At 43.9% G+C, this 24,340-nt stretch overlaps 1 protein-coding gene across 1 annotated transcript in view; it reads right to left on the reverse strand.

The window, feature by feature from the left end:
• The window catches only part of CHD6 (chromodomain helicase DNA binding protein 6), a 125,091-nt gene that overhangs the window by 21,366 nt on the left and 79,385 nt on the right, over positions 1 to 24,340 (reverse strand). The window contains exons 20-26 of the mRNA XM_004687388.2: positions 23,276 to 23,478; positions 22,414 to 22,613; positions 21,621 to 21,780; positions 16,893 to 16,982; positions 14,755 to 14,858; positions 10,939 to 11,068; positions 9,257 to 9,317 (exon numbers count right to left, since the gene is read on the reverse strand). Of these exons, the coding sequence (XP_004687445.1) occupies positions 9,257 to 9,317; positions 10,939 to 11,068; positions 14,755 to 14,858; positions 16,893 to 16,982; positions 21,621 to 21,780; positions 22,414 to 22,613; positions 23,276 to 23,478 (948 nt within the window). The remainder of the gene's footprint in view (positions 1 to 9,256; positions 9,318 to 10,938; positions 11,069 to 14,754; positions 14,859 to 16,892; positions 16,983 to 21,620; positions 21,781 to 22,413; positions 22,614 to 23,275; positions 23,479 to 24,340) is intronic.

Consider the following 24,340-nt stretch of genomic DNA (forward strand, 5'->3'; position numbering starts at 1 on the left):
GCTTTGAAGGTGTACCATGTTCATGCTCATTATAGCTAGCATACTTCACAGCAACAGACGCTATTTTCCTAAAACATGACTGCTCCAGTCATGAGGCCTGATGGAGTAAAGCCCCAGAAATTCACAAATTTAATATCATGATTTGAGGCTTCAAGCAAACCTGGAGTAATATCACGATAAGCTCCAACTGAGAGCTTACCCATGTTGGACTATCTGTCAAACTGGCTGTCATGGAACCAAGGTCTCAGGAGTGAACTTTTAAAGTTCCTTAGTGGAACCTATACAGCGATGTAAGCAAATGTTATTTCAGTGAAAAGCACCCCACTAGGACAGCTGCTATGAAAACAAACAAACAGAAATCTGAAAGACAACAAGGGGGCAAGGATACTGAAAGAATGTAACTCGTGTACTGTTGGCTAGACTGTAAAATGGAACAAGTGGCTACGGAAAACAGTACAGGGACTCCACAAATTATAAAGTGAATTTTACCTTTGGAGTCAGCAATCCCTTTCTGAGTATATACCCAGAAGATCTGAAAGGTTTCAAAGAGATATATATGTGTGCACCCGGGCTCCCAACAGCACGACTCACAACAGCGTAAGCATGGAAGCTGCCCAAGCATCCAACCACAGGTGAGTGACAGGGAAGCAAAGCAAGGCACATACATGGAACACATCATTCTGACATGTGCAATACAACATAAGGACTTTGAGGACATCACACTAGATGAAATAAGCCAATCACAAGGACACACACTATGGTCTCACACGCAAAGCCAGGAGTAGTCAAGATCACAGAAGGTAGACAGGTGTTGGGAGGGCTGCCCAGAATTGGGACTGGGGAGTCACTGCTTCATAGGAATAGAGTTTCAGCTCTGCAAGACGACTTGGGGTCTGTAAGTGGTGTTGTTGATGGTTTTCCATATGAATGATACAGTTAAAAACATAAATTTTATGTGTATTTACTGCCATAAAAAAGGGGAAAAATCTACATCTTAAGTTAAGACATGTAGGAGCTTGTGGGTGGAAGAAGAGATAGTACTAGTTTTCAAAAGGCCACCATTTTTTAGAAGAAAACATCACTTTCTGACTCTTATTTTGTCTGACCTAATGAAAGGAGGAAACCACCCAGCACCCACCCAGACGCAGAGGCAGACGAGAATAAGGGCCAGCTAATCACAGTCTGCGGATTGTTCTTATGTGGGCCTCAAGCTAGAAGCTGTTTTGACATTTTTAATGGTTTGAAACAAAAGGAGAAAAATATGCACCGAGACTAGTGGTGGTCCCCAAGTCTAAGATGTTTACTCTCTGATCCTTCAGAATATGACTGCTGCCTTCAGGATGTGATTACACAGCACAGCAAGCAGCAAACTAAAACATGAGGAGCTGACAGACACCACTGCCTCGATCCAGTTCACAAAAACAACTCTCTTGGGTTTAATATCATGAAAGGGCCTGAAAGAAGAAACTCTGAAAAGGTACACAAGACCGGGGTGCATTTTTGGAATGCATTTTTCTCCCAAGAGACCTAGCACAGCTAACGTCACAGCGAACTGCGTTACTCAGGCCATGTGTAGGACCCTCTCCATGGCTTGTTCAGTTATCAGAGTGGCCTCCCAGGAAGAAGCGGCCACTATCCTCACTTTACAGGCACAGAAAACAAGCCCTGGGGAGGCTTTGTCACTACCCAAGGTCACCAGGTTGGCTGGCTGCAGGGCTGGCTTTCAAACACAGGCAGTGTGATCTGAGAAGCCTGTTCCACTATTAACTTATGGGGAGGGAGGGGCAAGTCGAAAGAGCTGCTGAAGAGCTGTCCTGGGGGATGAGGCATGAACTGGGAATTGAAGAATACCAGCTTAACCTTCCTTCCTTGGCCCAAACAGTTTCTGCCCTCTAATATCAGAGAAGATGCAAACCCTCAGGCAGGTCTGCTCGTGCCATTTTGAAGCAGATGCCATCTTTTCTTACTATTCAGTAGTTCAAAAAAAAATAAGATAAAATGAACTGGCATGTTTCATAGTCTTTCCCGCCACAGATAACATTTTTTTTTAGCATCCTCACAGTATCCATATAGAGCCTTTGAAGTTGTAAACACAGCCACCTTTAGACTGAGAAATGCCCTAAGGCCTATAAAATGTGGGGGTAGGGCCCTGAAACTATGATGTTCCTTCTTACGAACAGGGGGTGTCACTACGTGCCACATCCACAGGGGTAGCTGCAAACTGGTGTGATGTGGACACACACACCTCAGGGTTCCCTTTCGGTCCACCTAACAATTTCTGCTGGTGTACAGTTAGCAAATGTGAGTGGCACCAAGTAAACTCTCAAATAAGGATTCTTGTACCACCAAGTGCCTGGCTCTGGACCCTGCCCTCTCTTGGGAGGGACTTCCTCTCTCTAGAAATAACAGATAGGAGAAGCCCGGTTTGCCCAAGAAGAGAGATGCCGTAACTTGAGCAAGCAGCCTGCAGAGAGAGTGTGATGTGCGATGCTGTGACAGACTGATCAGGGAGGCCAGACCTCTGTCAAGGAAGGGCCCTGAAGTTAGCACTCAGCACCTTAACTCTGCCTATGTGCATCAAATGAAGAAAGGTTTACCTTGGAAGAGGTATAAATCAATCTCTTCAGAGTGAAGGGTCCCAGAGAGTGCTGACAAGAAACATATCAAAACAAAGGCAAGTGGCTGTAAAACGCAATTTCTCCATGTTGAGGACACACGGGCTTGAGCCCGTGGGCCACTGCACTCTCTCGTAACTCCATTTGCAAAGTGGGGGTGATAATACCCTATACAGTGATAATGGGGCACAAATGAACAGACTATATAAAATACTTAACCAAACTACAAAGCCAATGCCGAACAGATGGCAGCCTTGATGAGGAAATACTAATAAACTATGCCAGCCACTAAATAACTACTCAACACTTCCACCTTTCAACTGAAATGTGTACTCTAAAGGAGACTTTATAATATAATAGAACAGCAACAAAGATAACAACGAAGGTCTGTTGAAACCCAGGTAGTAAGCGGCCAGATACTGTACTGAATCCTTTACAAGCATTCAGGCAGGAGGAAACTGCCAAGGGGAGGTGGATAACATCCAGGATTGCAGTTATCAAGTGGTAAAGAGGGAACTCAAACCCAGAAGGTCTGACTCCAGAGGGTGCGCAGTCAATGGCCCAGCGTTGCTCCTGGTGGGGAATTCACACTGGGGAGATTCAAAGCCACTGCCAGTAACCAACGGTAACACAAGTCCATACTGGGTTCCTTCTCCATGGAGTGTGGGGCCGTGTCCTTATCCGAATACAGACAGTCCCGTCTGCCAAGCGTGTGGCTGGCTGCTCCTTTGGTCCTGGCTGCCTTTCCCTGCTAGAAGTGGTGGCAGAGGAAACACAGACCTGCTGGACCTTCAGACTCGAATTTCCTTTTCCTAAGGGCCAATGAGACAGGTGATGAACTGTCATCTTACACTTAGGGAACTTGTCCCTTGAATGTCAGGAACTTGTCAGGCTCGGTGGCTTCAAAAGTCAAAGAGACAGAACCTTGCACCTGGTGGCTGTAAGAGACATAAATACTGGCCACACAGAGTGATTGATGTGTTCCTCAACACAGTGGGAAAGCAAAAATGTTACTAACTCAGAGGAAGGCCAATTAACGGGTGACTTCCGAGCTTCATATTGAAGGAGTAGCTGGTTTCCCTCTTCTCTGGGTGCCAAGTGGAATGTTTCCCTACCAACACCCTCTAAAATGTCCTAGCACACAGCAGTCCTCCTTCGGGTCTGCAGAAACGCTCTTACCCTCAACTACACCTAAGCACTAGCAGAGCTCAGCTGTCGACAGAGCAGAGTTTGGTGTAAGCTTCGGATGGTGAAGCCTCCCACCCCAGGACTGTATGTCCTGTACCTCAATATCTAATGCTTTAAATGGCTATTTTGGCTGTGTAAGTTAAGACCTTGAATGTGATTTACTTGTATGACCTTAAAAGGAATAAAACTTTTCTGCTGATAAGAGAAAAAATACATTGAAGGAGTTCTCAATAACATATCACTGCGTAGAGGAAACAGAGTGGACACAAGTAGAACTTAAAAGATCCCTTGACAGTTTTCATTTCCCAGGAAAATCAAGTACTCCTGTATAAGCTTCATGTAGAAAATGGAGGCAAGTCAAATGTCATTCACATAAAACTCAATGACTTAATTATGGAAAGGTCACAGGATTTAGATAAACATTTGAGCAGGGGAATCACTGTCCTTGTGTGCTCTAGCTGCAGGACTGTTTCTGCAGCTGACTAGAACTATGCTTCCTCTCCTCTAGAATGGGGATAAGGCTATTCCCTAGTGGAGGGCAAAGTGCATTTAGTCAGGTTGGAAGTACTCAAATTTAAATATTACTGTTTTGAGTCCAGAGACGCTTTAAGCACTTAATTCATAAGAAATGTGTAGCTGTTCAGTGCCTAAGCAAATTCTTCTTACAGTTGGATTTGATCCTTTAAGGCTCCAAGTTTCCCTGTGAGAGTGCATGTGAGCTCCTCCTGCACGTGACATCACCCTCCAGGGTGATCTCCTGTTCCCAAGAGTGCCTAGAGCCTGGAGCCCGATGACTGCAGAGGGGCGGGGTCCTTAACATCACCATTTCTGTTAAAAGAGAAGTAATCTCTCTCTGTACTAGGTCTGACAAAGATTTTTTTTATAATTCTAGGTTCCAGAGTATTCCAAATACAAATAAACTTTTAAACTACCTGCTTCAGAAGGTCTCTGTAGATTCACTGATTCTACAGTACACCTGAAATCTCTTAATTCTTTGCCAATCAAAGTTCTGTTGGTATCAAAACTTAGAGAGGGTGGGGAGGAGGGAGGAGATTCTCCCAAATACCCCTTCTAACTTACATTCTCTGAATGTCACAGATTGACAAGACATAAAGAATAGCAGAAGAACTTAGGATATTTCACCTGAAGAGATTTAGAGAGAATAAACTTGCCTAAAGAATTAAAAATTCTATCAGAGAAGAACAATTTTGTTCTTGGTAGACAGACCAACAGAAGCTGGATTTATGAATCAGAGTAAGTGTCACCCAACAGCTAAAGAGGCTTTTCTGGGATGAACACATTTCTCTTTATCCCATGGATCCTGGAAATACCTAAACCTACTGGAATGCCCTGACAGCAATGCTAGTCAGGAAATGGCACTCCGAGAGACTGCCAGAAGGGATGTTGGGGCTCCTTGCTGTGCTGATCTGCCGACATACTGTTTCCCTTCCTATGCCCAAGTGTGATGAATTCTTTAACCTACCTGATCTCCCCGAGAACACAAGCGGGAGAAGGAAACCCCTAATTGGCGCCTTCAGTGCAGGAAGTTACTGGGGGTAGGGAAGGATGGTAGGACTGTGTGGTACAACAGGCCTCACTGAGATGTTGGTTGTTCTCGACTTTATTTTAGCATGTGCATTTGAAGTCAAGCTTAGTCAAGCTTAATCAATTTATAATATGTCTATCTCAAAAGGGGGAGCAGCCACTCCCCATTCCATCTGCTTTTGATTATTTTTTATAGCCCATATTGCAGAGTTTTGAAGAACAAAATAAATAAAGGCATTAATTCTGTAATGGATAATAAAGTAGTTCCAGAAGCTACATTTAAAGCAGTTCCAGAAGCTAAGTTTAACCGTATGAAGAAACATAATTCCTATATGGTAACTTAAGTTACTTTTATTGATTCTGCCACAACCCTTTCAGTGCCCAGATCTCTCCCAAATCGAAGACTGACTGACTGACTAACAAGCCTGTAAAGCTTAATGTGAACAGCTTCACAGGCCTGCCTTGCTGCTGGTCTGGTGGCTGCCTTCTCACAGAAGCTGCTGCTGGGAAGAAGCAGCATCTATATATTGCTGAAAGACTTTCTAGTTTCTTGACTATGAAAAAAATACTTGATTAAGAAAAACAATACCAACTAGCTAGGGAGTAGTTACTCAATTCTGTCAGTGGTGAAATTTTTGCAAACTCTTAATCTCCTTGGACCTAAATTTCCTCGTGACAACGAGGGCACTGACATGTGAAGTGCTTACTTCACACAGCGAAGGGGTAGGTCAAATTAAACAAGTGGAGAGTGCTGGGCAGAGTAAAGTTCCTTATAAGGTATTCATGTAATTTCTTTGCTACTTGAGTTGTGTCTATCAGAAACACAGTCCAAATTCCAAACAACAAGCTTGGGACTGGAATAGTAAGACCTGAATTTTAATTGCTGACATCAGAACCCAAGTCCAGGATGTGAAGCTTCATGCTGATTTGGTTCATTATGCTGCTTCTTAAACCCGAGATAAGAAAATAATTATTTCTTACTTTGGAAAAGTAATGTCATTACTACTGTTACAGGAAATCAAAGATGATGAAAGTTAAAGTAACTGGAAGCAAAAGAATCGTCACTTCTGGGTGGTGATAAGGAGGAGAGGAGAGATTATTGTGGGATGGAGTCAGTTGTCACAGTAACCTCTGGAACTCAAAACCCATGAAATTCTAACCGGCTCACTGACTCTACCACTCAAAGCCAGAGGATATGTGACAAAATGGTTCTGGGACTATAGTAAGGTTTCAGTCTTATATGCAAAGTCCCAGAAACTATTTTATAATGTCCAATGCAGACTTGGAGGCACAAGGAAAATACGTATTACCTTATTCTTCAAAGTACAACTAAAATCCCTAGACATTACATGTATAAAACAACCACAACTAAAAAAGGAGAAGAAAAGATGGACAAGCTGGGACCCAAGGAACAACATGACAGTAAGTTCCCTGTTTTTTTTTTTGGCCATATACATTCTAGATTTGGAGCCAAAGAAGCTGGCTACCTGGAAAGGTAAAGGCAAAACAAAAAAGCACCAACACCAGTCTGTTAGCTCTAGCAAAGACAAGGAAAGGACACAACATGTTAATACAATACCCACTACACTTCACCTGAAACTGTGGCTCTCCACTTCCATTCCAGCAAGTGAAGTGGGGAGCCTTTGTCAGGCTCTAACAAGACACCCATTCTCCTGCTGGGGTGTGAGAAAAAGTCAAGTGGGGTACCAGAATTGTCTCCCTGATAGGTAATAAGGTTCCCCACTTGTGAGTCAGCACAGGAAGCATGGGAATAGAACCTCTGTTCCTGCCAACAGTAATGAGAAACACCTGCTCTACTCCCACCTGTAGTGCTAAGTTCCACCTCCAGGTAGTCAGCTGTACAGAAAGTTTAAGTGAGCTCTAGATTTTCATAATGCCCAAATGTCCAGGAATCAATTAAAAAAAATCACTCATAAGACCAAGAACCAGGAAGATCTCAAACTGAGTGAAGAAAAGACAATTAACAGATGCTAACACTGGGATGACAGAGTTCAGAATTATCTGACACAAGAATTTAAAGTAGTCATCAGTGAGCAATTCTAGACATGTATACACAAATGAAAAAACAAAGTTTTAGCAAGTTAATACTGATCCAGAGAAGAACCAAGGGGAAATTTTAGGTTTGAAAAAAACGTAACAGCCAAAAAACAAAAGAACTTTCATGGCCAAGCTCAAGAGCAGAATGGAGGACAAAGAGAAAATAGTCAGTGAACTTGGAAATAGAAGAGAAGGAACTAGCCAATCTGAACAAGAGAGAAACAAAATACGGGAGGCGATGTCTTAGCACTGTGCTCCTGAACTGCACCTCTCCCGGCCCTCTGTTAGAGACGACATGCCTCACTGGACTGCAACAAAAGAATAATCCTACAGATTCAAGATGCTGAGCAAACTACAAAAAGGCAGATTTCAAAAAAAATCCACAGAAGAGTACCATAGTTAAAACTCTGAAAACTAAAGGCGATGAAAAAAATCTTGAAAGTACCAAGAGAGAAAAGATACCTTAGAGGAAAAACAATAGTGAATAAGACTGTGTGCTGTTGGCAAAGACAATGGAGCAGAACAGAGATCCTAGAATAGTCACACGAGTATGCCCAACTAATTTTCAACATCGATGCAAAAGCAATTCAAAGGAGGAAAGACAACTTCAAACAAGTGTTTCTAGAGCAATTAGGCTAAAAAAAAAAGATCCTCAATCTAACTCTCCCCAGTTGTATGAAAGTTAACTTAAAATAAACCTTAAGACCTAAATGTAGAGCTGTAAAACTTTTAGGGAAAAAAAGCAACAAAAGAAAATCTTTTGGCAGATACCCCTAGACAGAGATAATCCATAAAAAATTTGTAAGAGATCCACAGAAAGAACAACTGAGTATTAATTCATCAAATAAAAAACTTTTGTTCTATAAAAGACAATGTAAATAGGGTAAAAAGACAAACTACAGGGTAGAGAATATCTGCAAACCATGTATCTGACCAGACTAGAATCTGAGCTAGTAAAGAACTCTCAAAATCAATAGTAAAAAGAGAAAATGGTACAATTACAAAATGGGCAAAAGACATCAGTCACTTTAGTGAAGAAGACAGACATGGCAACGAGCACACAGTAAGATGCTCAACATTTTCGGAGTCAGGACAATGCACAGATTCACTGCATACTCATCACAACGGCTCAGCTACGAAAAACAGTGCCAACAGCAGAAGCAGGAGGATGATGAGGGCATGGAATCACTCAGGCACTGCTGGCAAGAGTGGAAAGTAGGACAGCCATGCTGGAAACTAGCTTCCAGTTTCTGAAAAAAGCTAACCATGTAGCAGCTGTATGCCTGAGTATTTATCCCAGAAAAGTGAACTCGTATATTCACACAAAATTTTAATGCAAATGAGTATAGAGGCATTTGTAACAAACAGAAGCGGAAACAACCTGGACGCTCTTTGGCAGTGACGGTGAAGTAAACTGTGGCTCCACACCATGGCGCACTAAAAAGGGTCAGATTATTATCACAGTGACACCCCGGAGCAGTTCCCAAGGAGTTACACCGAGAGGAAAAAACCCAATTCCCAAGGATTACATTTTACAAGATTTCACTTATGTAACTGTCTTAAAACAACAACATTACAAAAATTAATGGGTTCGTGGTTGTCAGGTATTAAACAGGATGTGAAGGCAGGAAGGAGGGGAGACTGTGGCTGTAAAACTCCAGGGGTCTTTATGATCAAGGAAGAAAATGTACCTTGTACCTTGACTCTATCAATGTTAGCATCACTGTGATACACATACAAAACTGTTGGGGAAAATGCAATGTCATAATGTAATCAAGTTCCCCAAGATAAGGATTTTTTTCTTGACATCAAAGACCTTGTGTATTACCAATACGGTAAATCTGGCTCACCATTTGTTTCTGGAGGCCATCTATTTTGTCTTCAGCATTGTCTTCTTTATCCATGTGGACTCTAGAATTAAAAAAAAAAAAAAAAAAAAAAAGAAAAAAAAAAAGGCAAAAGCATCACATACTACCTAAAAGCTGCTTTGGAAACAGGATGAACATCCCCACACTCAAGTTGGCATTAAAAGACCCTTTTCTCCACAGTTCTCATCTTGGTTTTCCCAGGGTTATCACTTCTTTCTGTGGGTAAGTGCCTCCCTCCAGAGATGTGAGCTTGAAACTCATGACCTGCTTGGGTAAGTTCAGAGGCTCATCAACAGTGACACTGCCAGAAAAAAGGTAACTACTGTCCATCAAGAGTTACCTGAATATGTGGTTTTGATAAAAGAATAGACTTGAGAGACTGAAATTAGCAAACCAAGTTAGTCCTCAGACCACACAGAATCACTGACATTTGGCAAGAGTCACTTCTTGGAAGGGAACTCCGAAGTGACTGCTCAGAGGGAAGGCAGCTCTCCCATTACCACCAGACACCTGCTTAGGTGAGCTGCCGTACACCTTCTCATGAGCTTGGCTGTTGCTGATGCTAATCCAGTTTTCATGATTCCGTTATAGACTGACTTAAGGATTTCTATTTAAAGTCATTTCATCTTGCTGCTCAGATCCTGGAGACAGGAGAAACTGCTACCTTTACTTCTTAAACCACAGAAAAGAATCCATCCCACGGTAATATACACAATACACTCTGAGACCTGACCCGGGACTTATACTGTAGTATTGCCAGTTACTTGGACATTAGTTAACATCTCCTGGAATACATCTTTACTATGTGCATACACAAAACTCCTCTGGGACAGAGAACCTTAAGGTAACTCAAGTGCTCACTAGGGGTTAAGAACAGGGCGAAGAGGCATTCACCCTTCTTTGGTCTTGGCAAATGTTCTGGCAGTGCCACGCCCTCATGCACAACCCTGGCCACAGTCCTGGACAATGGGAAGCAATTTCTGCTACTTCTGGGAAGAACACTGAGCCAGAAGCTTACCAAGCACAAGCCAAGGGACACAGCTTGTATTTTCCAAATATATATATATATTTTGGAGGGCCAGTTTTTGGCTCTTTGTTTAGTTTCTACATTTGGGGGTGATGAGAATAAAAAATAAAACTCAAAAATATCCTTCTATACTTGCTCGTAAACTGCCTGTGGACAAAGTCTAAATGCCACTGCTATAAAGAACAGCTCTTAATCTATCTTACTCATGGACTGTGCAATCCTTAAATGATGTTGAAATTTCACCTGAAGAATTTCAAGGTAAGGAACTCTGTACTTGTCATGTGTCATCTTAACTTTCTACCAAGTAGAAGAGGTCTGAATTTTTCCTTGAGAATCCTCTGACCAGACAAGAAAAGCCTGGCTGAGGAGCAGGGCAGGATGGTAGACATCGTGGGAACCCACGAAGGACAGAAATTTGGTATTTGGTTTAAAGCACTTTGAAGTTTAAAAAAATAGAGGTCTGGGGCACATTAGGATGTAACCAAAGCAGCAATCTGGGAAGGTAATTCCAGCAGGAGATGGCTTAAAGGGACGTCAGACTGAGAGGAAGAGGCCATGGAGAGCTGCATCTCGTGAAGGGGCTATGGCTCATGGGACAGAATGTCACCTCCTGGGGTTGGCCCACGCAGCTCCTCACCTTTCAGGAACTTCTGAGGCCCCGTCCGTGGTGCCCTGTTCTGCAGAAAGGGACTTCTCATCTGGCATCCCGACTTTCTCCAGGAAGCAAAGTGCCGGGTCTGCTCGCATGGCATTGTACCTCTCATACCCTGATCGGGGTAATGAGAAGTGTCAGAAGTCACAAAATCTGCCTTGGGCCCAATAGTCATTTTGCTTCCCTTACTGAGTAAGAAAAGAAACCAAACAAAAATACTTAAGATTAATCAGATCCTGTAAGATTTCCTATCAGGGAAAACCCTGTAGTAAGACACCACTAGTTTGTTCTTGATGCAAAAGAAAATCTCGTGCAAGCAGTCTGTGTCCATCCAGAGACACAGATACATAGGCAATTCTCACTTACTCATTTCTTTTGGACAGTAAAGAGAACCAGGAATGCTGAATTCAACACGCCTTTCCCCTACTTCCCAACTCCTGACACTTTGTTACTTCCTGAGTGGGTACTGCTTTTTTATATTTACTTTAATCCCATGTGTTAGAAAGGAAAGTGAACAGAGGGATGACTTCAAGGGGTAAAAGAGAAAGAAGTCTACTGGGAGAGCTGGATTAAAATGAATGTACTGTTACTGCATCCTCAAACTCAGTATGAAATCCTGATCCACAGGCCTGGGATTTGGAATTGCCCTTCAACACATCCCCAAAGTCAACAACAGATGGGGCATCTCTGAAACAGAGGAGAGACCACAAAAGGTGCAAATAATGAAAATATCTCACTTTTAATTTTAAAAATCTCAAGTGAAGCAATACATACTTCTTTTGGGAAAAGACTGGGCTGTAAGCTAAGGGACATTTATTCTATTTTCCAAATGTGTATTTTTTTCACTGGTATTATTGTAGAATCGAATGTAATCTTACAAGGCAGGATCTTGTAAATCATCCAAATCTATTTTTATGTCATACTACCTTGGGCAAGCTCCTTAACGATTATGAAAACCCCTTCCATGCTGCCATCATTAAACCATGCCAATTTCCTGCTCTGTAGCATGCACAGAGAGACCTGTCACCAGTGATGGAAGCTGCTGCAGGAGCAGTCTGGCTCTCGTCACCGGCTTGACTCTGCTGGCTGGTTTAGTACTCTACTGGTTTTTATTCTAACATCACGCCGATGCAGTTCACTCCTTTACCCTGTGAAGGAGCATGTGGTATTTTCTGTCCAGAGAGCTACTTTAATTCAAAGTGACTCTACCACCATCTCCATGACCGGAGCTGCATGCATGGAGCACATGGCAGTGCCTATGTTCTGCTTCATTCGTGATTATTTGATCACTGCAATGAGGCGACAGGTTCCCCATGAATAGAACCTGTGTCTGCTTTTACTCACCATTTCATGTTCAGTACCTGGCATAGGCTGGACACCATACAGATTTGACAACTGACTGACTGAGTCAGTTCTGCCCAGTTCTTCCAGTATCATTGTAGGAAGAAGTTTTATCCTCCCCCAATGCTGTCTCAGTGCACATCAAATCTGAAATTTCCTCAATGTTCCTGCTTTCTTGAGATAACTTCTGCTGTTGCTTCCACCTATTATTCCTCATGAAGAGAGCTCATCATAGCTGATATGGTGAAAGTTTCTTTGATGGATCCTTTACTATTAGTGAGGCTAAGCATCCATTATGCCCTGCCCTCATTTGCTATGTCTGACAAGGCATGGAGCAGGCTGGGTTCCTCCACATGCCTGCTACCTGGTACATTTCCACTCCTCAGATTTAAATGCCTGAAATGTGTGTGTCTGAAGTCTAGACAGGTCTGTCTTTCTCACTCAGCTATGGGTCTGGAGGTGAGGAAGAGTGATTGGTTTAGTTACCTAGAAAGTACTGTGAAGAAATAAGCAGTAAAATGGGGGTGTAAGCTGCTTATCTCTTCACTTAGTATAAATGTTCCAAAGAAAAAGGCTAGAAATACTGAAACTCATATCTATATGAAAATTTCATAAATGCAATTGCCCTACAGGGGTGACAGTCATTCAGTACAACTGAGAGCTGTCAAGAGTATTATTCCGAACAGGTTTGTTATAGGGCCTTCTTGCTACCAGTTGAAGCCCCAAAGATGAAGCCAATTCTTTCAAGTGGGTCAACTCAGAGATGGAACCACTGCTATATATTTTTTGATTTAAGCAGCTTTGTGGCAGACCATGTCTGAGATAGATAAGAAGATCCACAAAACCTAAGGCAATCAACAGCTGTGTGTCATATAACCAGGAAAATCATTGCAGCACTAGAGCACATACTGATGTCTCTAAGGCATGGAAGAAAGAGAGGGGGCTTCCTGATAGATTCAGGCAGGATCTGTTTGCACTTGGAAGACTCCAAGAAAGACAGATTGAAGAGGTTAACTACAGGAATCTGTCCAATCTAGTCTATGTTGACTCCCAATGTTACTATCCAACTACCCTGGTCGCACACTACCCAAGAGTGAGCCAGTCTGCAGGTGTGGCTTAGTGCTGTCCCCAAGCACTGGGTACAGAGGCTGGGTTTCCCTCATCGTTATAGCCTTCATTCTGGTTGTTCAAGAATTTCACTTGCAGACATGTGTTAAAGGTAAATCTTCCAAAGGCACAGCAACAAGTCAAGTAGAACAGAAAGTGAATAGCATCAAGCACAATTCTAAGCCGTCTATGTATGGTATCTCGTTTAATTTTCAAACAAACTTTCAGGCAGGTTGTTTTGATACTATTCTCCCCCATGGTATAGGTGAGGAAAATTGTAATTTTATGATGTGAGTAAAGTGACAGAGCTGACAGCAAGAGACAGATATACTTAATTTTTCTTTAAACCTTAATCTACAGTTGAGGACTTACTAATTTACTTGGCAGGAAAGGCATGCATCAGCCACTCCACAGTGACTTTCATCTGGCCCTTTATTATTAACTTTTTAAAAAGATTTATTTATTTATGCATATAAGAACTGGGGTACAGGCCAGAGATGTGCACGCGCGCGCATGTTTGTGTGTATGAAAGAGAGAGAGAGAGAGGGAAGAGAGAGAGAGCGAGAGAGAGTGAGAGTGAGAGAGAGAGAGAGAGAGAGAGAGAGAGAGAGAGAGAGAGAGGATTCACCAGAGACAGAGTAGGGAGCAGAACAGGCAGACTGACTGAAATACACTGCTGAGGGGAGCGGGATCGAACTCATGCTGCAGTGGCTTTGGATAGCTTCATCGTGCTGTGCTTTAACCCGTTGTGCCACCAGGGAGGGACCTCATTATTAATTTTAATAGGCGGCTTAAAGCACGGGAAGGGTTTTAGAACAGAGATAGATGTGAAGAAAATGGGCACTTTTAAGTTTTCCCACTACTCAAGAACATGTGAGTCCTCTTTACTGTCTTTGTTACTATTGTGAAAACAAATCAACCAATCCTTTGCTCTATCTTCTATCCTTAAATTTTTATAACAATCGGGCAGAAGATGCACACTAAAATAACCTCAGCATTATATCTACATGAAATGCTAAAACCTAACATCATTCCCATTATTTCTTCACTCAGGAAACGCTGGCGCCAACTGTGCAGCAGGCACTACAACAGATGCTGGGCCTGTGAGGGTGCAGGAGGCCTGGGCCCCCCTCCAAGACAGGCCACAAGGAGACACAAACTGAACAAGTTCTTTGCAGCCAGTTACTCTCCCTTATGAAGTTCCTCAATGACATTAGCTTTTATCACATTTTCATGACTACCATATTCATCTGGGCAAAATTCTGAGAGGGCAGAGGTGAGGCCCTACTTTTTAACAAACAAGCAACACAATTATGGAGATTTCAGGAAAGAAAAAAAGAAGGAATTACACACCATGTTTGAACACACCAACGAGAAGGGATTTATCGGCCTCAGCATCCCACCAATCCACCGGGATCTCCACATAGTCAATGTCCGGCAGAGGCACTTCCAGCTCCCTATGAGAGGAAAGGCATGGACTCAGTTTCTTCAACATAGAAGACACGTAAGAGCTACTGCTCAAACCCTCTAGCTACTGTGTCAAGCTGCAGCCCGCACTGCACACTGAGTGCTGAAACAACAAGTGAAAGGACGCAGAGTACTGGGGCAGGACTCTGAGCACCCAGTGAATTCCTCAGATGTGCCCACCTCCAGGCTGCACCACAGACTGACTGGCACAAACTTCTGAAGCACCTCTTGGAGAATTCACTGCCAGTCAGTCTGGGTGCGGCCTTCGGATCTATTGCATAAAGTAGCTCTGATGTGCATCTTCAGTTAAGAACTCAACCAAAACCATCAAAATATTCATTATTTAAAGCTGAAATACCTCCCGAATGACTGAATTCACACTTGATCAAATGTCGAACAATGTTCAAATTACCTTGGCTCAACATGTAGAGCTCTCAGGCACTGAGAACAAGACCACTTGCCATGGCACATGTGGTGCTTTGCAGAGGACAGGCGGTACTGCCCAACACTGGTCTGCTAATGGTGTGCGGGGTCACAAATGACACAAACTGTGTTACTCCTGGCCAGAGAGTGGAACACCACGTTCCCTGGTGAGTGAACATGCTGGGATTGACTGGCAGGCTTGTGCCAGCAGCCCTGGTATGAGTTTCTGTTTAAGTTCAAGAGCTCACATCAATCCCTAACACACTGTCTGACCATAACCCTTCCTTTTTGAATGCTCTAGGGGAGAACACTGACCAAGATGGCCCTTCTCCCTCACCACCCAGCTGCCGAGGATGATTTCTCTACAGCATTTCAACTTTCTTCTTTAATTAGGCTCTTCTGTGACACAGAGCTAACTACCCTTTGCCAGGCCCAGCCACCTCTGTGCAGGAGTTGCCAGGCAGCACTCCCTACCTGGCTTCCCAATGGGACTCACTGCAATGACTTTTCTTGGATGAGTTGTTACTCATTCCTCATGGCAGCTTCTCCACAATTTAGTGTTAAGACCCAACAGGACTAGTAAGAGCAAGAATGAGGAGAAGGAAGAAGGCACACAACTGACTAACCCTCTCCAAGTTCTACCTAGTTTTCATCCAGCTACAGTTCCTACCAGGTAACAGGTTGAATTCAACCAGTATTTCAGATTTTAAGTAGTACAGCATTCAGACTCACATTTATACAACTTGAACCAAAACACTCAGCCTCTCAATCCCTTGTAGAAATGACCACATTAACTACAGAAAGCACAGCAACCACAGTCACTGCGATGATTGATCATCATGCTGCCACTTCACCTCTTTTCTCAGGGCTCCCATGCCATAAGAGCCATTAGCATCATCCAATGGAAAGAAAGAGAAGAAACCAGGATCCCAGGTAATCTCAAAGCAAAGTTCAAATGCTAACACTTCTGGTGTCCTCTGGGAATGACAGACACTATAGGGACAGAGCAAATTACAGACCTGGGGAAGATGAAAGAGGCTGCCTGGCAATGCCACCTATAAACAGTGACTACCTGACAGCCTGATCAGTAGTAGCTCATTTCTATAGAAGTGGAAATACTAAGCTATAAAACTAAGGTGAAACCAGTCAAACAGGCCACAAGGTATTATGTATTAATAATCAGATTATTAAATAAAAGAGGACCATTCAAATGTAAAAGAGCACCAGGGCCAAGGATGGGATTCTGAGTAATACTTCTACCAGTCTATGCCTGTCAGCATATTGTATCAAAAGTATGAAGTGTGTCAAAGTAATTAAGATTCATCTCACCATGACTAGTGAAAGTAGAGAAATTGTTGTTTTAAAAGCAATGTTACACTTTGGGGGAGAAAAAACTAACCGAAAAAAACCTTATTAAGAGCTGTGTTTCTACTACTGTTTTCTTCTTTATTGCACTACAGGGAGACATGGTTGAACCATCCTCACTCTACCATCTACGATCCTGAGTGGGATCACCGGCCTCTTGGGGTGCAGGCAGGCTTGTCTACTTCCATGCACAGTACTTTCTGGCAAGTCTCAGTGACTAAGCGCTGAGGTTTTACCTGGCAGGAGTTCCCTCAAATGCTTTATCAGCTGCTTCTCCCAGTATCTCAGCTTTTAAGTAGTACAGCATTCGGACTCGCAAAAGCACCCTATAAAAAGTAGACACATTAATGAAGACACATTAGAACCCATAAGCTGTCAAGAACAGCCACCCCCAAGTTGACCCAGGGAAATTCTGGGTTCATTATTTATACAAAGCAATATATGAGAAACACCAGACAAACAAGGAGTTAGGTATCGATGGCAGACACGATAGTGGTCACCCCAGTTTTACACAAGGAAATGCATCTTATCATCATTTGTTGGTTCCCTGTGAGTTCCAGGGAGCAGCAGAAACAGAGCGCTCCTGAGCCCTGAAGAAGTGCTCACCCCTTCCTTTCTAGGTGCCCAAGACGCCAGGTGACAACTCACTAGTCAGTTGACAAGTGAGCTTTCGCATGGTTCCATTTGTACATAGTAAATGAGTATTTAAAAAAAACCTTTTTCTGGCGATACTGCCAGAGTGATCCAATTTTCTCTCCTGAGGTGCTCAAATTACTGTCATTTTACATGGAACACACTCAGGTAGCATGGAAAGCACCAGATATTTTGAGACAAAGCAACAAAGTTATTTGTTGGGCAACTATCATGTGTCCTGACTGTGGCTGGTCACTGCGAGGTGAACAAAATAAACGTTTAACCCTGTTCATAAGGAGCCTGAGACACTAACTCCGAGATGAGATCAACCATTAAGATGATACAGAAGATGACAGTAGGGGTCAAGGAGAGGGAAGGCTCAGTGATGTAAAGTCAAGGTCAAGCAAGGGCAGGCCGAGAAGCTGCCCATATTCAAAAGGTGCTGCCTGTCCAAAGCTAAGTTGCAAAAAGGTTTAGAAAGAGTACTTCTAACTTGATCAATACCAATCAAGTGCAATGCCTACCCATTACAGATAAAAGCCCATCTGCAGATAACTACACAGGGAGTGATCGCCGCACCAGCTGTTTCAGAGAGCGCACTGCCAGTAGGTCCTATATATACAATCTCAGGGCAGCTAAAGGAGGCTCGACAGTCACATGCAGAGTACCTCCGGAAGAACCAGGGTCAACTGAGATTGCCTCTAGAGACGGAAGAAGGGGAGCTGAAGTAGGAGGAAATCTTAATTTTAACAAAAATTAAAAAAACAAAACCCCAATGTATCACTTATTCAAAAGATATGAATGATAGAGGGCTGAGCCTCTAAGAAAGCATAATTTCTTAGATCAGGGTAGAAAAGGTGACTGAAGGTTCAAGTTGTAGGTGGCAACACAAAGTTAGAACTTTTAGATGGGAAAGATCCTTACTGCGTTGGTATTCTACCACTCTACCCCAGCTGTCTCAAGGAATTTTGAGGTTTTTTTACCCCCTTCTTAAATGTTAGATAAAGAAAACCCTAAGAATCTACAACCGTTTCTGGTTGTAGTAACTGGCTGGCAGTAACTGATGGCCTCCTTCATAAAAACTGCAATGTCAGGTACAGAATTCCTACCTGCTCAGATCTAGAGCAGTCAGAGTAAGTCTTTCCTGAAGATATAAGACAGAGCTGTTTTGTGTAAAGAGAGGTAAAAGTGCCAACATGTGGCAGTACCTCTATATGAGAGAACATAATGTTAAGTGTTCCCTCATTCCCTAAGTAAGAGTCAATTTATAGGACAGATGGATAATGCCTCAGAGCCACCTCCTCCCAAGGCTGGAGCACCATCTCCAAGAATGCGATGATGACCCTTGCTGGCATCTGAGCTCCAAGGGAAGAAGAGCCAGATTACACTGGCCAAACACGACCCATAAATAATCTGGGTGGTAGTATTGCTTCTTCTTTCATCTTTAAAAAAAAAAAAAAAGTTCTGTTAATATGAAATATACTTCACAAAGTACACACTGCATAAACATACAGACTGATGAATGTCTACAAACTGAACATACATGGGTATCTGGCAGGAAGCAAAACATTTCCAAAGGCTCCTGGTATCCCCTTTCCAGTCATAACCAGCACTCCCAAATAGATCCTCACCTCCCTGACTTCTAATAGCTGAAGATTTGAAGCAGATGCTTTTTGAAGACACTTTACTTCCCTAAATGCTACATGCTAAGAACAAATAATGCTTTAGTACTTACTATGTGCCAGATTAGTATTTGTTCACTAAATTCTTCATAATAATGCTGAGGTACGAAATACTAGCATCCTCATTTTCTAGATGAAGGAAAGAAGGTACCTGTTGATAATGGAGCCAGAATTTAAATCCAAGCAGTCCTAACTCCACAGAATCTCTGTTAACACCTGATCTGATACTGGAGTGGCCGTGAATTTGCTAATTAACAGCACGATTCTAAAAGATCACAGTTCTGGTATGCTGAAGCAATTCTGGCCCATTCTCCACTGTACCTCAGACAGAACTGGGACCCAAGGTCAAAGAGAAGAAGTTTCAAGATTTTAGATTCAAGTTATAGATGTTCAATAAATTCAATGAGACTTGCTGAGGAAAAGTGAACTACCAACACTAGGAAGGCTCAAACAGAGGCCAGGTAACTCCTCCCAGGTCCCTGCCCACAGCATCTCTCACTGAGCAGGGGAGCTGTGAGGTCCCTGTTGGCTCTGAGTCTCTGGCTCATGGTGAACCAGAAACAGAGAGGTTAGTAGTCTCCATCCGATGCAGCATAATAAGCAACAGTCAGCATATCCAGACTCGAGTGTCCTATCGTATTATTCTTTGACTCCCTGGCCCCAGTGAGCACTCAGGTCTTGGTGGTAGAAAGGCTAAGGAGTGCCCCAGACGTCAACATTTGGTCCTGACCATCATCTGTGATCATCTCGAAGGTGTCAAGGGAAGTTCTGTCAACCTTTCCAGCTCAACTTATTTTCAGTGCTCCAGTCCCAAATCTGCAGCAGTGGGACAGCCAAATGCTGTTGCTCTCACTCAACAAGGCAACAAGTCTTCCGTTTTGTTCTTCCTCTTAGTGAGTGGGAACAACTCTGGCTCTGCCATGGCTACAGCCAGCACCGTCCTCTCTGCTTATCAGGTTTACAAGAATGGAATTAGCTGCTTTTGTATTCCTCATCACAGATTTGAGAAATTTGGGGGTTTTCTTCAGTGTGATTCTCCTATTTGACCTTTTCTCCCTAGTTCACAGTCAAGAGCCCAAATCTGGGTCCCCATGACCAATGCTTGAATCCTGACAGAATTCTTCTAGCTGCTAGTTCACCTCTAGGTTTACCTTGTCTTATCATGCAAACTCTGATCAGATTAATGTTTCTCCCCAAGTACCTTTTTATCCCAGTCAGCACATATCTCACATTTCGGTGAAATATGACTGCTTACGATTTCAACAGCACCCTCAGTTAGCTTGCTATTCTAATCTAAGCAAGGTTTCCCATCGATGAATCCTCGTGCCAAGCCAGCCTCCATTTCCCTGTCTCCCACAGGGGCTCTGACTCAGCCAAACTGGATAGGTTCCTGGGTCCTGCCCAGTCAGACTCCACTGTCAACTGCAAGCACACTTTCGGCCTCAGTTTGAGCTCTACTGTCTCCAAGTGACTTGTACTTCTGCGCACAAGAGTTTTCATTACAAAACTGGATATGAGACATATCTTCAAATATTTGAAGGGATCAAGGGTAAGGATTAGACTTCATCTGTGAAAGAAAAAAATCCAACAACCAGAGAACCATTAGGTTGATAGACAGGAAAAACCTAAAGAAGCTTTTTTAAGTCACAAGGATAAACTCTTTATCAGAGGTGTGGAGAGGACCTCTGCCTGTCAGGAATGCTGGGGAGGGAAGTTGTGCACACCTAGGGAATTGGATTAGATGGTTTCCAAGAGTCTTTTTAATTATGATAGATTCAAAGCACAATGATACAAATGTCTACTTGCAAGTATGTGGCTAAGTGCTCTAACCCCCTGAAATGAAAGTTTCACTTTCTATCGTTTGTCCTCCACCTGAATGCTCCGTTATTAGCCTACAGACATAAAGAATACTACCTCAAATACATGCCTGTCAAATACACAGAGCCATGAATGACACGAGAGAGCTGAAAAGGAAGCAATATGGAGAGTGGCGAGAATGGTGGGAACGGTGGCTGAAAGGCCAGTCTTTTATCTTTAATGTGGCTTCGGGGCAGAGGGAGGAAAAGAAAAGGAGCGAGAGTGAAATCACCACTGTGCTAACCGGCTTTCGAGGATCAGTTCAGAAGAAAGCTTTGGTACTGTCTGCCTTGGTAAAGAGAGCAGGTTCTGGGGAGAAGAGAAGTTGTTAAAGAAGTCAGACATGAGGCCTCCCTGGAGATACCGGGGTTACAGTCCCAGCATTGTGAAGCTATTGCCAGTCACTGCTGTATGAGTTTGACCTTCAGCCAGAGTGCTGACCCACATGGCACTGCAGACCTCTCCTGTCTCACCTGCTGCTCCCCGCAGCAGAGTATTTCAATAGATGTGCCTGTTCTGCTCCCTACCCTGTCTCTGGTGAATCCTCTCACCCCCTGTACTCTGGCTTACATTCCAGTTCTTGTATGCATAAATAAATACATCTTACTAAAAACAAAAGAAGTCCGAGGTTTCAATGTGAATGAATGCCAACCCAGTTTAGGACACATGTCTTTTCTTTCCAAGTCTTGTATGGTAGTACAGCAGCATCAAGTGATCTCTCACAGCCCTGGGGCTCACAGTCTGGCAGCCTGAGAGGAACCGCCACCAGGGATGGGGAGAGCAAACACTTACTTGTTGCAGTGCTGTTTGAGGTGTTTCTTGTAGCCATCATCATGCAAGACTACCTCAGGGTTGCAGGTGGCCAGCCAGTCGGCATTCTTTAACTCTGGGAGCAGCAGCTGGTTCTTCGTCTTCTTCCCCTTCCGCCCTCTGGGGACTGGAGCAGACAACCCTGATGCAGAAAGATGGTGTGGAACAAATGGGTCAGGCCCTGGTGCCAGGCAAGAGTTGGCTTGGGGCTGCAGAGATGCAGCTAGGCAGCCAGGGTGGCCCACCAACCAGTGACAATGTACAATGCGCCTGGTGTCCCGCTCGGTAACCCTCAGGGTCATTCAGTCAGGGAGCAGTAATTCACTGCATCTGTGCCTTTCAGAAACTCAGATCTCAGCCAGGGAAAAAGGAGCACCTGGTCTGAAACTGAAGGTGGAGCATGGCCGAGGACCAAAAGGAGACACAGCACACACACATAAAAGGGCAGACAGCGATGAACCTGGGACAGACTGGAGAAAGGCAAAATACAAAGCACAATACCCACAGTCTGTGCCTCCAATTCAGAGCAGGAGCCTCTGTTACGCTGAGGTTGGGGGGAGGAGGGGAAAATTCAAAAGGGCTCAACTGTACTTGACATACCACACGTAACACTGAATTGATTCTGAGGGAAAATGGCAAACATCTCCATCCATCCCCACAGGGAACACTGAAATATAGTGAGAAATAGAAGTTCTCCAAAGTGTAGCAACATGGACCAACACTGGAGAAGTGATACAAGTGTATTGAGCTTTGCACTTCTCAGACCTGAGCTCACCTGAGTGGTTCTGGAGGGTTTGGGCCTGCCCATCTTTGGTAGGCGTGATCAATTCCCAAATGAAACTCTTGATCTTCTCGTCCCCCTTGTAATGCTTGACACAGTACACCAGCAGGGCACGGCAAATCATTTCCATGTCCTTCTCATTCAGATGCCACTTAAACCGTCCGTGAGTCAGGATGTCCTTCCAGCGGCCCCAGCTGAGTGTGGAAACAGAGAAAGGCTTTGAAAGCAGAAGGACCACGCATGTCCTCCACACTGCAGGACAAGGAGCCACAAGTCATTCTCATTCCCTGTAGGGTCCATTAATCTCTCAGAGCTTCGTTCTGAAAGGCCTTTGAAAATAGCATGCTGGAACATGCTGAATGTTACTAACGGGACATGGACATCATATACAGAGCTTCAGATGGCCAGTAAAATGTTAAGAAGAGAGGGATGAAAATATCTGGCACCGGGAGTAAATCTGGAATTAAAACAGAATCCAGCTGCAGCATTCAAAAGCAATGATGAACTCCCAGAAGCTAAACCTTCTTTTTCTACCAGAGCCAGAACCCTACACAAATCATGCCTTAACTTTAACATCTGTTGCATATCCTTGGGGGACAAAAGCAGGAAATTAATACCAGGCAGCAAATTAGTAACAGAGATTTGCTATGACAAGCATTATGAGAAAACCACAGCCCGACTATAATATGGCAGCAGAAGGCACAGTCACTGTGGGAGAGGCTTTGAGCAGACAGCAGTTTTCTCCCGCTCTAACAGATCTTCCATCATTCCAGGGGGAATCAGAGAGGCTGAACCAATCTGAGGACTGAAAAGAAGAGGGGAAAAATAACAATAAATAAGCAAAGCCAATACCCACCCAAAGATGAGTAGGTTCTTCTCTACCCGGAAGCATTCAGCTCGGAGGTAGCGCCTGGTTTTGTCATTGAGGCGCCTGGACCTCGTGGGCCTTTCATCAGAGTCACTGTCTAACTCTGAAAACTCCATGAGCTCATCCTCCTCAAAGGAGTTGTAATGTTTGGTCTGCTTTCGCACGCGAGGCCGGTCGATCACTAAGCTTTCCTAGAAATAGAGAGGACTGTTAGAGAGAAAGCCCTCTTCTCACTATCCCCATCCAACGGTGCTTCTCAGGGTGGACTTGGGAAACACTGCACCCTGGCTTCATTCTCTAGAAGGAAAGGCTCTCCCCGCACACCTGCTGTGTCCACACAAGCAGAGGGGATTCTCTGCAACTCGCTTAAGTTGGCATGCTCCCCAGCCCCCAGCACTGTCTGCCACCATCTGCTGTTTCTGCAGTCACAGTAGTGGGCATGGGCAGGCGAGCCCCCCGGTGCTGAGTGGCAGTCTGCTTTTGCCAAGAAAGGCCGGAGTGGTCATCACAGCTGTTCTGCCAGCATGCAGAGGCAGTCTGTGCACCGGAGACAGGGTGAGCTGCAGAACTCCATCTGCTCAGCGACTTTCTTAAGGCAAACACACATTCCTGCTGCTTCACTTTTTGCTTTCCACTGGCACTACTTACCAACCTTTCGTCTTTCACTGAAAACATCATTCCCCGCTCAGAAACCTTACCAGTGACTGCCCAGGCTACACACATCACTGCTTTTCTAGTCTTCATCATTTCATGCTCCCTTCCCCTCCCAAAGCTCAGCTAAGCTCCTAAATTCTCTCTGAAACCCAGATAAATCTCTAGATTTATCATCCATGCCTCAGCCACCTTGCTATTCCAACTGCTTCTTACTGTACACAAGGCAAGAACTTTTCCTTTTCCTAACCCATGACACCATCCCCCCACCCCATTAACTCCTTGATCGTGACACTTGAAACAGGTTAAGAGAGGGCTGCAGGGCTCTTTTCTCCTGTTTGGAGAAAAGAGGTTGGGTTAAGCAACCTGAGGGTCCTATAAAAGAATAATCAAGGCTGGGTG

The sequence above is a fragment of the Condylura cristata genome, unplaced genomic scaffold (genome assembly GCF_000260355.1).
Source record: "Condylura cristata isolate star-nosed mole 26May11 unplaced genomic scaffold, ConCri1.0 scaffold00022, whole genome shotgun sequence".
NCBI classification, from domain to species: domain Eukaryota; kingdom Metazoa; phylum Chordata; class Mammalia; order Eulipotyphla; family Talpidae; genus Condylura; species Condylura cristata.